The sequence below is a fragment of the Schistocerca gregaria genome, chromosome 4 (assembly GCF_023897955.1).
Source record: "Schistocerca gregaria isolate iqSchGreg1 chromosome 4, iqSchGreg1.2, whole genome shotgun sequence".
Lineage (NCBI taxonomy): Eukaryota > Metazoa > Arthropoda > Insecta > Orthoptera > Acrididae > Schistocerca > Schistocerca gregaria.
In genome coordinates, this window is record NC_064923.1 from 762,943,264 (window position 1) to 762,959,191 (window position 15,928).

The 15,928-nt window shown below is 41.1% G+C and overlaps 1 protein-coding gene across 3 annotated transcripts in view; it reads left to right on the forward strand.

Moving 5' to 3' along the window:
- Positions 1-15,682, forward strand: part of LOC126365827 (protein FAM193A-like) — a 234,689-nt gene extending 219,007 nt beyond the window's left edge. For 2 of the 3 annotated variants that reach the window (XM_050008450.1, XM_050008451.1), the window contains exon 19: positions 14,579-15,682. In XM_050008450.1, coding sequence (XP_049864407.1) covers positions 14,579-14,763 — 185 coding nt within the window. In that variant the 3' untranslated portion in view covers positions 14,764-15,682. The remainder of the gene's footprint in view (positions 1-14,578) is intronic. The other variant, XM_050008453.1, reaches the window with a different exon arrangement.
- Positions 15,683-15,928: the final 246 nt, after the last annotated feature.

Here is a 15,928-nt window from a genome sequence, read left to right on the forward strand (position 1 = left end):
GCTGACAATCTTGCGGCCTTTCGAGTGGCAAGGGCCAGAGCGCGGCGGGTGATTAAAGAGAGCAAACGACGGTCATGGCAATCGTTCTTGAATTCCATCTCTCGCTCCACTAGTTCTACGAAAGTATGGGAAGCCATCAGGAGGATTTCCGGGAAACTCAGCCAGCTACCTGTCACGGCATTGCTGCATCAGGGATGTCTCCTCACGGCGCCGAGAGACATTGCCCAGACACTGGCCATGCATTTTGCGGAATCTACCGCCACTATTAACTGTGATCCAGATTTCTGCCGCTACCGCACTGCCGTCGAAAGGGGTCACTTGGACTTCCGGTCTCTACATTCTGAACCCTATAACTGCCCCTTCACAATGTGGGAACTGGATTCTGCGCTGTCTGTGGCTCATGATACTGCGCCTGGTCATGATCAAATCCGGTACAGCATGCTGCGGCACCTGTCGCTGCCATCCAAGGAAGTTCTCCTGAACTGTTTCAATATGATATGGTTATCTGGCACGTACCCTGACTCGTGGAGGGAGGCAATTTTGATTCCACTCCTCAAACCAGGGAAGGACCGAACGCATCCCAGTAGTTATCGGAGTATTGCCTTGACGAGCTGTGTTGGGAAGACGTTGGAACGCATGGTCAACCGCCGCCTGGTTTGGCTGCTCGAGACCAGGCAGCTCCTTAGCCCCTCTCAGTGTGGCTTTCGGAGATGTCGTTCCACTATAGACAACTTGACCCTGCTTGAGGCCGCCATCCAGCAGGCCTTTCTACGTAACCAGCATTGTCTAGGGGTCTTCTTTGACATTAATAAGGCGTATGACACTACTTGGCGCCGCCTTATCCTCAATCAACTCCATGAGTGGGGCTTTCGTGGCCGTCTCCCCATCTTCATTCGGTCCTTTCTTTCTCACCGCCTCTTTCGGTATCGGGTTGGTAATGTGCTATCGGATTTGTACGTGCAGGAGAATGGTGTTCCTCAGGGCAGCGTTTTAAGTGTCACCCTCTTTGCCGTTGCTATTAACAGTATCACGTCCACTATCCGGAGTCCTGCCCAATGCTCCTTGTTTGTGGACGATTTTGCTGTTTTCTGTTCTTCCTCCAGTCTTGTCAGTGCTAGTCGGCAGTTACAGCTTACGATAAAGCGCTTAGAGGCATGGACTGCAAAGATGGGTTTTACCTTTTCTGCAGACAAATCTGTGTGTGTTCATTTTAATCGTTCTCGGCGTCTTTTTACCTCCCCTGAATTGCGTCTGAGGGACACCGTTCTTCCTTTTAGGGACACTGTGAGGTTCCTGGGCCTCACTTTTGATTCCAAGTTGTCGTGGTTGCCTCACCTTAAAGACCTCAAGGTGCGGGCCCTGAAGGCACTGAATATTTTGAAGTGTCTGAGCCATCGGTCCTGGGGAGCAGATCGGGCGCGTCTGCTGCAGTTTTATAGGGCTTTCGTCCGATCGCGTCTTGACTATCCTTGCACCGTGTATGGGTCAGCAAGGCCTTCGTATCTGAAGATCCTTGACGCAGTACACCATGAGGGTATCAGGCTGGCCACTGGTGCCTTCCGTACCAGTCCCATCCCCAGCCTGTGTGCTGAGGCAGGGGAACCGCCGCTCGCCATCCGGCGGAAACTCCTCATGGTGCGACGGGTGTGTCATTTCCTTGCGTGTCCTACCTCCCCTGCGTACCCTACCGTTGCCCGACCGCCTATGGAACGTCTCTTTTCCAGTCGTCCCAGGGCAACAAAACCATTTGGGATTCGTGCCAAGCATTTGCTTGAGTCCCTTGGTGTGGAGCGTGTGGCCCCCCAACGACAAGGTTTTACTCGCCTGCCTCCCTGGTTGCTCCAGAGGCCCAGCATCCTTTTAGACTTGTCGGAGAACCGGAGGAACTGCACTCCGGCGATTGTTTTTACCTCTTTATTTTACGATATTTTAAACCAGCATCCGGACCATGTACCTGTATTCACAGATGGCTCTAAACAGGGGGCACTGTTGGTTGTGCTGTTGTTTTCCCTGATCGAGTCGTCAAGTTACGGCTTCCTGCGGTGTTTACCATCCTCGATGCCGAATTATTTGCAATACTGCGGGCATTGGAGCAGATGAGATGTGTTCCCAGTATTAAGTTCCTCATCTGTTCTGACTCCCTGAGTGCCCTTCAGACCATTCAACACTTGTACCCAGCGGATACGGTCGTCCAGAACATCCATGATGCCCTACTCCACCTGCAACGGCAGGGGAAGGAGGTTTCTTTCTGCTGGGTGCCGGGGCACGTGGGTATTAGGGGAAACGAACTGGCGGATGTGGCTGCCAAAGATGCATGTTCCCTCCCTCACGTTGTTGAATGTGCCGTCCCCCTCCATGCTGTAACCTCCCTTTTGCGTTTTCGTGTTATGCATCAATGGGAAGAGGAGTGGTTGGCAGTTTCTGACAATAAGCTGCGTCTGGTAAAGGCCACTACGCGACCATGGCGTACGTCCTACCAGTCATACAGGCGGGATGAGGTTCTCCTCACTCGCCTCCGCATTGGACACAGTCCCTTCACGCATGGTTTTTTACTCCGGCGGGAGGACCCCCCAATCTGCAGTGCTTGTGGCGTCCAGATTACTGTCCGCCACATTTTACTTGACTGTCTTTTATTCTCTGACCAGAGGGCGGTGGTTTCCTTGCCACCGGATTTGCCCTCTATTTTGCAAGACGACGCAGCGACTGTGGTTAAGGTTTTACGGTTTTGTGTCCTGTCCAATCTGTTGCCTCGGATTTTAGGGAGAAGGTTTTAATGTGCTGCTGGGTGACTGGCTCACCCAGTTTTTAGGTAAGAGGTCCGCCAGTCACGATTACCTCCTTGTTTCACTTCGGTATCTGTTCTCTTTTCCTTGTGTTTCCTTTCCTTTTTTAGTGTGTTTCTTCTCCTCTTGTTTTGCCTCTGTATGTGCGCATTTGGAACTGCGTCAGGCCTGTGTCTTTTAGCCGTTCTCCTTGTTCGGCGTCCGTCTTGGTCCCTTCACCGCCTGTGTTCCTGTTTCTATGCGCTTGGGCGCTGATGACCACGCTGTTTAGCACCCGTAAACCTCAAACACACACACACACACACACAAGAATGCAACTAGATGCTTTTTTGGAAGATGCTTTTAGAAACGATGACCCTGAAGAAACAATGGAATACAAGCAGTGGGTCCATAATGACACACACACACATCGGAGACATGTTGGAGAACTGTTGAAGGATTCATGGAGGCATTGATTTTGAAAATTATCAGCTTAAGGCGCTATCGCTTTGTGTCAAAACACCAAAGTTTATACCTTAAACAGCTAAAAAGCAAGCTTGCAGAAGAGGAATTAATGATTTTTATGGATTTTGCTGAGAGTTATTCACTTGTTGATCAAGATGCTGTGCAAGAATTTCGTTTGGAAACTTGTCAAGCCATGTTACATCCATTTGCTGTCTATTTTTGTGACAAAGAATGTCAAAGTATTAGCATTTTTATTATCAGCAACTGTCTTTCTCATGATAACCATTGCTGTCCATGTCTTTCAAATAATGTTAATAGCATATTTAAAGACAAAGATTAAAAACATTAAGAACATTTATTACCTTAACGATGGGTCAGCTGCTCAATATAAGAATTTCAAAAATTTCATCAAGTTATGTCTGCACGAAAAGGATTTTGGCATCACTGCTGAATGGTTTTTTTTTTAGAACAAGCTACGGTAAATCACCTTCTGATGGCATTGGGAGAACTGCAAAAAGATTAGCAGCCTGTGCTAGTCTGCAGGGGCCCTTAGATAACCAAATAGTGACATCACGTGATTTGTTCAAATTCTGTGATGATAGTATTCCAGGCATAAAATAAACACTAAAAACATAGTACACGCTCCACTTTTGCAGATCATTTTTTACAAGTAATCCACCTTCCAAACAACACTGAGACTGATCTCAAGATCCTCAGAGAAAGCGATAGTCTCTATCAAAAACTCACAACAGAGGATAACAACCACATGCAAAAAGAAGTGGTAGAAGAAAAGAAAGTCTGGAAATTCTGGAATGAAAACACTACACTGTGAAACAAAACAATGTTTACAAAACTCAAGAAATTATACACAGACACTCTCCCATATAAAACATAATAATCGAACACACTCAAATATCCAAAACATCTGCTTCTCAGTTCCCCCTCCCCTCCCTCCTTCCCCCCCCCCCCCCCCCCCTCTCTCTCTCTCTCTCTCTCTCTCTCTCTCTCTCTCTCTCTCTCTCTCTCTCTCTCTCACACACACACACACACACACACACACACACACATCACATTGCATAAGTCCTCCCCCAGCAGATACACCACAACAATTCTCACTAAAATAATCAAAATTAGCACCACACTGAACAGAAAATAAACAGTGAACAAGTTGGCAGCGACAATAACACAGTGCCTGTCTATAAATACGGAGATGTATGTGTTTTAGCAAATACTCCTTTGTGAAAAATATGTGTGAAGAAAAAAGGGTAAGAGTAAGATATAATAAAAGATGTGGGATACAGTGTACACAGATGTAATAGAAAGAGAAACCCACTAGAGATGCACATCTGGACAAAAAATGAAAGTACAGTGACATACACAATACCTGCTTACGAAAAAATATTAAAAAATAAGCAATTTTCTTCATGACTAAATTGTCTGTGACATGCTGTCAAAATCATAAGTCACAAAAAAAGGTGACCAGTAAAAATCAGTTTCCTCAAGCATTGTAATTCCAGGTGACCAGTTGGAACAAATTAAACTAAATGTGCATGCTACAGTTTTTAGGGTTTAAACAGAAATATTATTATGAACTTTGATATTGTATGGAAATAAATCATGACTCACAGAAGATGCCACAATGTGTCTAAACTTGTCTGGGTAAATAAAAAAGAAAAACACTGTCTTTTGCATAAGGTGGAGTTTAAAAAAGCCAAATTTAGCTGAAGTGCCATCGTTGCCATGCTCCATTGATGCAAAGATTCCTCCTCTGGCAAAAAATGGACATTCATGGATAGCACGCACCGTACTCTTACAGGTTGTTTGGAAAAAAGGTTCCATTATTTACAGAGAATGTAGTGACCGCCATCCATTGCAATGCAGCCTTCTACCCTGCGTCTCGTAGAATCACACTCGTTGTGACACCTCTGGTTGTTGCTGGATTGCGCCACAGTCATTGAACATGTGTTGTGTATCCGCAGTATTCATGGAGACCACAACCCTATAATTTTCATGTGTCCGCAGAGCAAAAAATGCACAGAGTTAAGATTAGGAGAAATGGGTAGGTCAAGGTATTGGCCTTCTTCAGCCTATGGCTTTCTTGAACCTGTATGTTGCTCTTGAAAGACTCATGTTAGGTGTTGCCTCATGCGAAATTGAAAATGGCCCTAACCAACCAGTACATCACTAAGCAATACTTTGCTCTCAAAAGATTCATGTTAGTTATTGCCTCACCTGAAATTGAAAATAGCCCTATCCAACCAATACATTGCTGCTAAAAGACTCTCATTAGATGTTGCCTAACTCAAAATCGAAAAGGGACCAGTATCCCAACATATGTTTGGTGCTCCATTTTCAAGTGGAATAGGAAAAGCTCCGAGCAGGGTGGCGCAGTGGTTAGCACACTGGACTCGCATTCAGGACGACATCGGTTCAGACCTGCATCTGGCCATTGTGATTTAGGTTTTCCATGATTTCCCTGAATCTCTTCATGCAAATACCAGGATGAAAGGGCATGACCGACTTACTTCCCCATACTTCTCGAACCCAATGGGACTGATGATCTTGCTGTTTGGTCATCTCCCCCAAACCAGTCTGTCAGCCAACCAACTAACCAACCAGCCACCCACCCAGGAAAAGCAATGACAGTAGTGGTTGTGTTTGCACAAATAAAGTTAACAGTGCAGTGGCTGATGGGAGTGACTGTAAAACGGAAATGCCTTTGTGGTTGTTCGCGTGCCACTGTACCGAGTGTCAACTTGGGCTTGCGTGATGTTTTGCGAAGTATGTATGTAGGTGCAGAAAGATTATAATGTCTCATAGAAGGATTGGGTTCTAAGCATCATATTATAATGAGCTGCATATAAATTTGAGTTTCTTTTGATGTTGTTGTTGTTGTTCTTATATGCCCTTCTGTATCTAAAACATTAACAAAATTTACAGTCTATAATTGAGCAGATCAGTGGCAGGGATGTTTGTGTGGAATCCCTTGTGAATATGAGAGAGTAGTCTGTTATTGAAATACAAGAATTGGAACAGTGAATTAGACAAATGAGATTAAAATATAAAGGTAAAATGTGTGGCTGTAAGGCCCATATTACACCTCAAAAACCTTTCACAAATCTTTTATAAAGTGTCTTTTATGCTAGGTGCTCCGGTGCTTGTAATTATTTGTTAAAAGATATGTTGCTGTAATCTTTAATAAAAACTAGGACCATGCTCTAACTTTTTATAAAGGATATCATCAAATTACCCCAGGACACCATCAAAAATTATACAAACTGTCTTTTACAAAAGGAGCTATGCAATATTCTTTTAGAGCTTAGGACAGTTTATGTTGGCAAATTTGTGTACTTAGTTGATCATCAAATAGAAGTATCATTTTCCACTTAGCTTATTGATCACAGTTTTTTCAGATGTGGAACATTGTTGTTACTAGAATGGATAAAAGTGTGTTTTGTGTGGGAGTTTATTCCATGAAATATTAATATAAGAAAGAGTATTTGAAAATGCACATTGATAGTTGCATATTTTCAACAACATGATCCAGGAATTGGATATCCTGAAAGAAACCATGTACAGATCAAAAGCAACATGTGAAAATTGGCATATTCACACACATAGCACTCCACTGGACTTGTTAGCTCTTAAAATGCACAGTAGATACAAGAAGTCCATTACAGGGGTGTTATTGTTGTTTAACCACTCCGCCACAGACAGTGCATTAAGAACAGGTGTTCGATCCTTGTGAAAGATGCAATCGCCATCCACAAATTGCTCTTCAACATTGGGAAGCAAGAAGGTGGTTAAAATATCAATGTAGGCATGTACTGTGATAGTGCCATGCAAAACAACAAGGGTGTGCAAGCCCCCTCCATGAAAAATACTTCCACACCATAACACCACCACCTGCAGATTTTACTGTTGGGACTACACACGCTGGCAGATGATGTTCACTGGGCATTCACCATACCCACATCCTGCCATCGGATCACCACCTTGTGTACCGTGATTCGTCACTCCACACAACGTTTCTCCACTGTTCAATAGTCCAACGTGTATGCTCCTTACTCCAAGCGACGCGTCGTTTGGCATTTATCGGTGTGATGTGTGGCTTATGAGCAGCTGCTCGACCATGAAATCCAAGTTTTCTTACCTTCTGCCTAACTGTCAAAGTACTTGCAGTGGATCCTGATGCAGTTAGGAATTCCTGTGTGATGGTTGGGATAGATGTCTGCTTATTACACATTATGACCCTCTTCAACTGTCGGCGGTCTCTTGTCAGTTAACAGAGGAGGCCAGCCTGTATGCTTTTGTGCTGTACGTGTCCCTTAACGTTTTCACTTTACTATCACATTGGACCTAGGGATGTTTCAGAGTGTGGAAATCTCACATACAGATGTATGACACAAGTGACACTCAATCACCAGACCACATTCGAAGTCCGTTTTCTGCGGAGCACCCCATTCTGCTCTCTCTCAATGTCTAATGACTACTGAGGTTGCTGATATGGAGTACCTGGCAGTAGGTGGCAGCACAATGCACCTAATATGAGAAATGTATGTTTTTGGGGGTGTCCGGTTACTTTTGATCACATAGTGTAGTAAAAATGCACGATTGTACAAATACTTAGAGTTGCATGACATATACAGCATGGATACATCACAGACAAAGCATATATTGCAGTTGTAGAGACGCCAAAGAAAATATCTTGTAAATACTGAATGAAATCGAGCCAACTTGGCGAAGAGGGAGAAATCAGTAGAGGATTATAATTTAAAATTACTAATGTGTTGTTGTATTCTTTAGTATGAAGACAGGTTTGGTGCAGCTTTACCATGCTAGTCTGCTGTGTTAAAACTCTTCACCTCTGCATAACTACTGCAACTTACGTGCACTTTTAATGTGTTCGAACCTTGGTCTCCTTCTATAGCTTCTGTACCTCTCACACTTTTCTCCATTATCTAGTGGGCTGTTCGTTGATGCCTCCCATTGCATTGTATCAATCAGTCTTTTTTACTTCATTTTATTTATTTGTATAAACATAGCTGTAAATTTCTTTTCTCCCCATTTCTCTCTCATGTCTTCATTAATTACCAGATCTACCCCTCTAATGTTTAGTTTCTTTTGTAGCACTGTGTTTATAAAGCTTTTATTCTCTTCTTTTCTGTACTGTTGATTGTCAATATATTACTTTTGTACGAGGCTGCATTCCAGACAAATACTTACAGAAAAGACTTAACATTAAAAATTTGTTATATGTTGAAATATTTCTCTTTTTCACAAATAATTTTCCTGCTATTAGCAGTCTTAATTTATTTATCCTCTGTTCTCCTACCATCATGAGTTTTCTGTTGCAAAAATATCAAAACTAATGTATTACTTTGACAGTTTCTCTTATAGCCATTTTGCACTTCTTTCCCTTTTTTTATTCTATAAGCATCTAACGATCACTTTGAAACTTGCGACATCCTCTTGTTCTTCCCACAGTATCTTCAGTTTTAATCCGCAGACCATAAACAATAAATTATGATCAGCATCCACATTTACCCCTGGAAATGGTTTGCAGTCAGTCTAGCTTTCCCTCCTTCCTGCCAGCCTACCATTCCTCCTTCCCCTCAATGTAACTCCTAACTCCCCTCCCTCTCCTCTCGGTATACCTTCCCCTACAGATAACGTTTACATACATATCTGGAAAACTACATGGTGCATGGTGGAGCTACGCTGTACCACTGTTCTACTCACAAATAGAGTGAGGGAAGAATGACTTTCAATATGCCTCCATATCAGTGCTAATTTCTCTTACCTGACATTTACGTTTGTGGCTGTACAATGGTTCTGCAGCTACCTGCAAATGTTGCTTCTCAAAATTTTTCTCAATAGTGTTTGTGAAAAGAATGTTGTTGAAACGCGGTATTACTCAATTCTTTAGAAAATTAAAATAACAATCTCACCACAGTTATTTAAAGAAAATAGGAAATCCGGAATCACTGGTCTTGGACAAGCTTGTGATTGTTTTACAATTTTAATTTGACTCAAAACAGACTTTATTATAAACTTCAGTTCAGACATTTGCCCTCTTACTGATGCAGTATACAAATTTTCACTTTAATTGAATTACATAAACACAAATAAGAATCATATTTTGTATCCGCAACCAAAAACATAGATAGTAGGCATGGTGAATAATCAAACATAAACAATTGTTCTTGTTTAACCATATCTCAAAAGGCTAGTAATACTATACACTTCCAACCCAAAGTTACACAGCCACATAATACCACAACTTAAAAAAACAAGATATTGAAGCTCAATAAAACTGAACTGCCCACACAAAGGTCCACAGTGAAACATGCTTATACTAAAAATGCAAAGTGGGCCAACCAAGGTCGCAAAACTGACACACGGGAAAAATAACAAGTTGCACATTCATTAAAGATACACAAATGATTAACATAAGTGTTGAATAAGAATGGCTAGTAATAACCAGTAAAATAACTTACAGAAACGCTAATATTAACAAAGTAGCCTCACTTAACTTTAGAGAACAGCGTTAAGACTCACAGCAATATTTGGAAGCAATAACGCTTGGGCACAGGCTGACAAGCAGTCGATGTGTATTTATATATAGTCCAACCGGCCTCACAATGCGCAGTCCTGACTAGAATCCATAACCGCACCGACGCCAGGAAACGAGCAGACTTAACAAATGGCCTGCAGCACAAATAGATTGCAATGAAAACAAGGTCAAATCACAGCCACACTGGAATATATAATAAGCATGCCCCCAAATTCTTATGGAACAATACTTTAACAGTACCCGTCTTCCAGTAAATTAGCAGGAAACTTGCAGTTGCCTTAAGGCACTTTCAGTATTAAATACACATACCAAATCCTGCCGTGACAAATGATTAAACCAGTAACTCTACAGCTGCCGGGCATGTACACGACAGCAGCCGGTCCCCAAGCAGTCAATATGTCCTAAAACAAGTTAAAACTAGCATGAAAACCACTAAAACGACACACTCCACAAATGATGAGAAACGAAATGAGGAACATCAGCCACTGTGGAACCAAGTTCAGAACCATCTCTGGCAGCTACCCCTGCCACAATAACTTTCAACAATCTTCTTAGTTAAACACATAATGACTTGGAGCTTGCAAATTACGAGCTGGGAAGCTGTTCATTGTGAGGTGACGAACCCACCACAATTTTGCATGTCAAGGCGCCCAATGATCGGCACCGTACATCGGGCGCGACAAAAGACTCGGGCAGTGAGCACGACGAGGCCCGTGCACCACGGTTAGGGACACAGCCTTTTTTTCAACACTAGTTGGCTCGTTGAACGCCAACCGGAGACTCTCCCGTCGCACGTTCACCCAGAAAAGCGCCGGAAGGGAGCAGTCAAAGATAGCGAGACAGCCGAATATTGATATACGTGATGCAAGTAGCCTAGCTGCTACGGCTCAGTCGTCTTTCCTCCAGGAATTCTGCTTTGCATTCATGAAGTATCTCCATAATACTCCTTGTGCTTATTGTACTTATCTAACAAATCTAGTGGCACACCTGTGAATTGCTTCAATTTCTTCCTTTAATCTGACATGGGAATTCCAAACATTCAAGTAATACTAAAGGATGGGTAGCACTTGTGTTCTCTACATGGTCTCCTTTATAGATGAGCTACAGTTTCCTAAAATTCTTCTAGTAAACCAAAGTTGACCATTCACCTTCCCTACCACAATTTTTATGTGCTCATTACATTTTGTATCATTTTGGGGCATATCAAGTATTCCGCCTTGGAGATATGTAATATATTTGACTGCGTCATGCTGCACACCACAGATACTGTATGTGAACACTACAGATTTGTTTTTTCTACTCATTTGCATTAACTTACATTTTTATACTTTGAGAGCAAGCTGCCATTCATCACACCAATCAGAAATTTGGTCTAAGTCATCCTGTATTTTACTGTAGTCAGTCAGTGATACTTTCTGGTACATTGCAAAGTCATAGGGGCACTCCCGACAACACCCTTATCTCTGACGGCCACTTGCCATCGTGACCAATGTACAGGATTGTATTACTTAAAATGTCTTCAATCCACCCACAGATTGAGAAACTTATTCCACATGCTCGTACCTTTGTTAAGTTTACAGTGGAGCACCATGTCAAACTCTTTCTAGAAATCTAGGAATATGGAGTCTACCTGTTGTCCATCATCAATGGTTTGCATTATATCGTGAGTATTAATGTCAAGCTGAGTGTGAAAGGAAGTAGTATATTCAAAATGAGAATATGCTCAAGAAAACCAATGTTCAGGCTATTGATCTGTAATTTTGTGGATACATTTTTTTTTTTTACCCTTCTTATCATACAGGAGTTGCCTACGCATTTTTCCAATTGCTTGGGACATTGCACTGGGCAAGAGATTTGCAGTAAATGCAAGCTAAGTAAAGGGCCAAGGGCTCTGTAAAACCAGATTGGGATTCCATCTGGATCTGGCGACTTGCTGTTTTTCACTCTCTTTCAGTTGCGTCTCTTTGTCAGGTATGCCAGTAACTATTTCCTCCACACAGGAGTCTGTGCGATGGCATATCCGTATGACCCTCCTGCATGAGTTTCTTAAATGCAAAATTTAGAACTTCAGCTTCCCTTAGGCTGTATTCTATTGCAATGACAGACCTGTTGAGGAGCAGCTAGAGTGAATTCTGGGACTTGTTTAGTCATTTTATGTAGTACAGGAATCTTCTCGGTTCATAGCAAGATCTTTCACTAAAGTGTGACTGTAAAAGTTGTTTGCTTTGCATGTTGATCACTCTTTATAGACACACAAATTTCTAATAAATTTTGCCTGTCAACGTTTCCATATTCTTTTTTGAATTGAAAGTGCAACATTCCTTGTTGCTTCCTCAGCATTTTCTGAGTATTATTATTAAACTGCAGTGAATCTTTAGTGTCCTTAATGCACTTCCTCAAAATATGCTTCTCGAGAATGTGATTTACAATCTAAAGTTTGTCTGTAATTCCTCCACATCCATTATATTGGGTTAAACAGATGTCCATTCATTGTCTTTGTAGGATGGTAACAACTGCTTATCATCATAAATACTCCCTTAGCTTTCTTGAGGGATTTTTTAACTTACCCATCATTGCCACAATGACATCAGTCTCCCCTGCCCCCCCCCCCCCCCCCCCTCAGTCAACCCTACCCCCTGCAGTCTACTTGTCACCCCTCCCTTCACACCCTTGATCTGATCGTCTCCCCCCCCCCCCCCCTTTTTACCCTATCCCATTCAGGCTATCATCTCCTAGGTCTGTCCTCCTCCATTCAGTCTACTCTGCCCCTCCCCCCCCCCCCCCCTTGGGCTACCCTACACCCAATGTCTATCCCCTCCCCCCCCCCCTTCTACCCCCAAGGTCAACTCCTGTCCCTGAGGTCTTCTACGATCTTCCTCAATGAAACTTCGATCTTAAAGTAACTTGCCTTCAATCCCCTTTGCGTAAGTAACTTACCCTTTGATCCCCTTGATGTATCTTACCTGTCGATATACAATATCCCTCAATTTATGTCTGTCACACATGCACCTGATCTACCTTTCACTTCTCTCCCTCCATCTGAGTATCCTTTCTGCTCATCCCATTTACCTCAATATCTGTTCCTTTATTTTTCCCCCACTTCCCCCTGTACCTACTACCTCTCTTCTCAGACCCCCTCGAATTTTCTCTCTTCCCCTCCCACTCTCTACTTTATCACTTCTCCCTCCATATCTCTATGACAGTCCTGTTTCCACTCTTCCACATTACTGGGAAAGGGTTGCTAGATTTAGTACATTTGGTTCCCAGTAATTTAGTGCAATGATATTTATGACCTGGGAAACTGCTGTGACTTTGAATGATCACCCATTTTCCTTTCCAGTTCTTACTGTTGTTGTTGTTGTTGTTGTTGTTGTTGTTGTTAAAATCCCCACAATGTAGTGTTATTTCTGATCAGTATATGTCCATTTTGGTTGTTGCCCTGAAATGGTTGGATTTAAATCTGAAATATAATTTCACATTATCTTACGTGGCAGTGGTATAGCTTCAAGTAGAAACACCTTTATTCATTGTTATATAGCTATTTAAATACGGTACAAATTCTGTAATCCATGTTCGCTCTAATCAAGTAAAGAATTGTACTGGCCAAGAGAAGGAAAATTCTCAACAAATTTGTGTTGCTGAATTGCTTTTCAGACAGTTCAGTAATATGGTATTTATGTTTTCCCCCCGCTACTCACCTCTTGGCTACTGTAACTCATTGTGAAAATGAGTGTATAAGTGTACTTTGTTCTGTCACATTAGTTGAATGTAAACAGTTGGTTTTTTCAGGTGATACATAAATGGGAAGGTAGATGAAAGCATCACCTTCATTCTTCAGAGTGTCGTCATGTTGCTTCATTATAAAAGAAAATGTAACTGTTATCATATTTGAGTCATCCCTATAACTTTAGTAGCAATTTTAGCGTATATAGTATATATGTTAAGTATATGACTGTCTCTTCTTGTCTACTAATAAGCTTGCCAAAGTACTGTATTGGAAAGATGAACTGTGCTTGTAATGTAGGATGGTCAAGTGTATGTCAGACATAATATATAACAGTGAAAAATCAAGGCTGAAATAATGACCTCCTCCTAAACCCTATGAAAAGGATAGATTACTACTTGCCATATAGAGGAGATGTTGAGTCGCAGACAGGCAACAGAGACTGTTATATATTGGAGACATTACCACTGTGTGTGTGTGTGTGTGTGTGTGTGTGTGTGTGTGTGTGTGTGTGTGTGTGTGTGTGTGTTTTTCTACTTTAGGAGGAGGACTTCTGGCCAAAAGCCCAAATGTGTAGCAGTCTTTTTATTGTGGCTGTCTGGGAGTGAATGTCTCCTCTGTATGGTGGTAGCATTATGTCCTCATAATACTGTCATAAATAATCTATATTTTAATGGAGATACTACGGAAATTATATGTTTGTTTTGCTACCACATATCATGATGTCATTAAGTCTGTCTTTTACTGTTGATGTTTGAAATAAACTATGGATAATTGCGTGCTAATCTTCAGAATATTACTAGTAAAGATATACTGAAAATAAAGAGGTGAGTCTTGTAATCTAAGTGAAATATGTAGTGAAATTAAATTGTATTGCAATTATAGTTGTTCATGTGGAGCATGACTTGCAAGTGATTTGTGTAATTGGTATTTATTAATTGGGCCCCTATTCTTGTATTTAGAACCAAAAACAGTGCAGTTAGGTGAAACTTATGACCTGATTTAAGACACTAAATCAAGTCCTATTTGACAATTTGTGATTTGTTTCAGAGAGTGTTTTTGCACCGAAGGATATTGACCTTGAAAATGGTGACATTGATGACGATGAGAGAGAACTGGAAGCTTTCAAACGGTTCTGTTTCAATTCTGTTCCACCAAAGCGTAAGGAGAAAGTCCATCTAAATATAAAGGACATAGTTTTGAAGAAAAAGTCATCAGCTATTGGCTGTAGTTGACTGTCTCGTATTGTGAAATAGTGAAACTAAAAATTGAATGTTTTTTTTGTGACGTCACCAATAAATGGTATCCAAATTTTGTTTGAAAAGTAATTTTGCTAATGATAGTAATGTGTTCATGAACAATTCTGAATGTATACATATACTGCCATGAGGTATTGTAGAATCATTTTTGAACAGTATTTAATGAAACTAGAAATATTAGAAGTAATTTATTTTCAGTCTAGCAGTTTTGCTTAGTAACGGCCATCTGTAACTATTTAAGACAGCATTTAATCATGCAATGTGTACTTAAAATTGCTACATTTGGCTCTGTGACATGTTGAAGTTGTGTTTTTTTTTCCCCCTTCAAATAGCTGACTTTGAACATAGTAATGTGAAACAGAAGCAGATAATTTGTGCTATACAATGGTGCTTCCATGATAAAAATTTAATTTGCATTGTTCACAGTTCAAATTTGCCACATTGATTAGTGATATGTTACACTTCAGTCATGGACATATGCTGTCAGTTTTGAAACTGACAAGTCTTATAAAAAAAAAAAAGGTGCTGTGTTGTAGCTCTCTCCACTGCCTACATCTTATTTGTTGACGGAAGAGCTGAAAACACCAATAGGTTAACTTTTGAATTATAGGTGACTAAGATTCTGTAATTTTTTAAAACTGCCATGATCTTGTATTTATGTGTCCATTTTTGGATATATGCCGAATGCTTGACTATATAGATGAACATTTTGTAACTCTATGATGAAGACTTTCTGAGAATGAAATGCTTGAAATGCAATAAGAGATGTGTTCATTCACTGCAAATATTTATAAGAACTTCGAGATATAGAACTGTAAGATCATGCTATGCATGATATTGGAGCTTTAAAACTTGAAGCCTGAAAAAAATTACTGAAATATAGAAGTGAAGTGCATTTTTTCGTTGTTTTCTTCCCAGTATGAACTGAAACCGAAAGCTGTTTCCTTATTCCACATTTATCCCATTTGTCAATTATTGCTATATGAAAATATGTTTGTAACAAATTTCTTCATTTTTTTATGTAGCTCATGTAGTGAGAAGCCAAACCAAGGGCAAGAGTATCCTACTGCAAAAGGTGCAAGTGACAACTATAACTGTAATGTACATAATCACAATAAGCCAGAATACCTTGAAATAATTG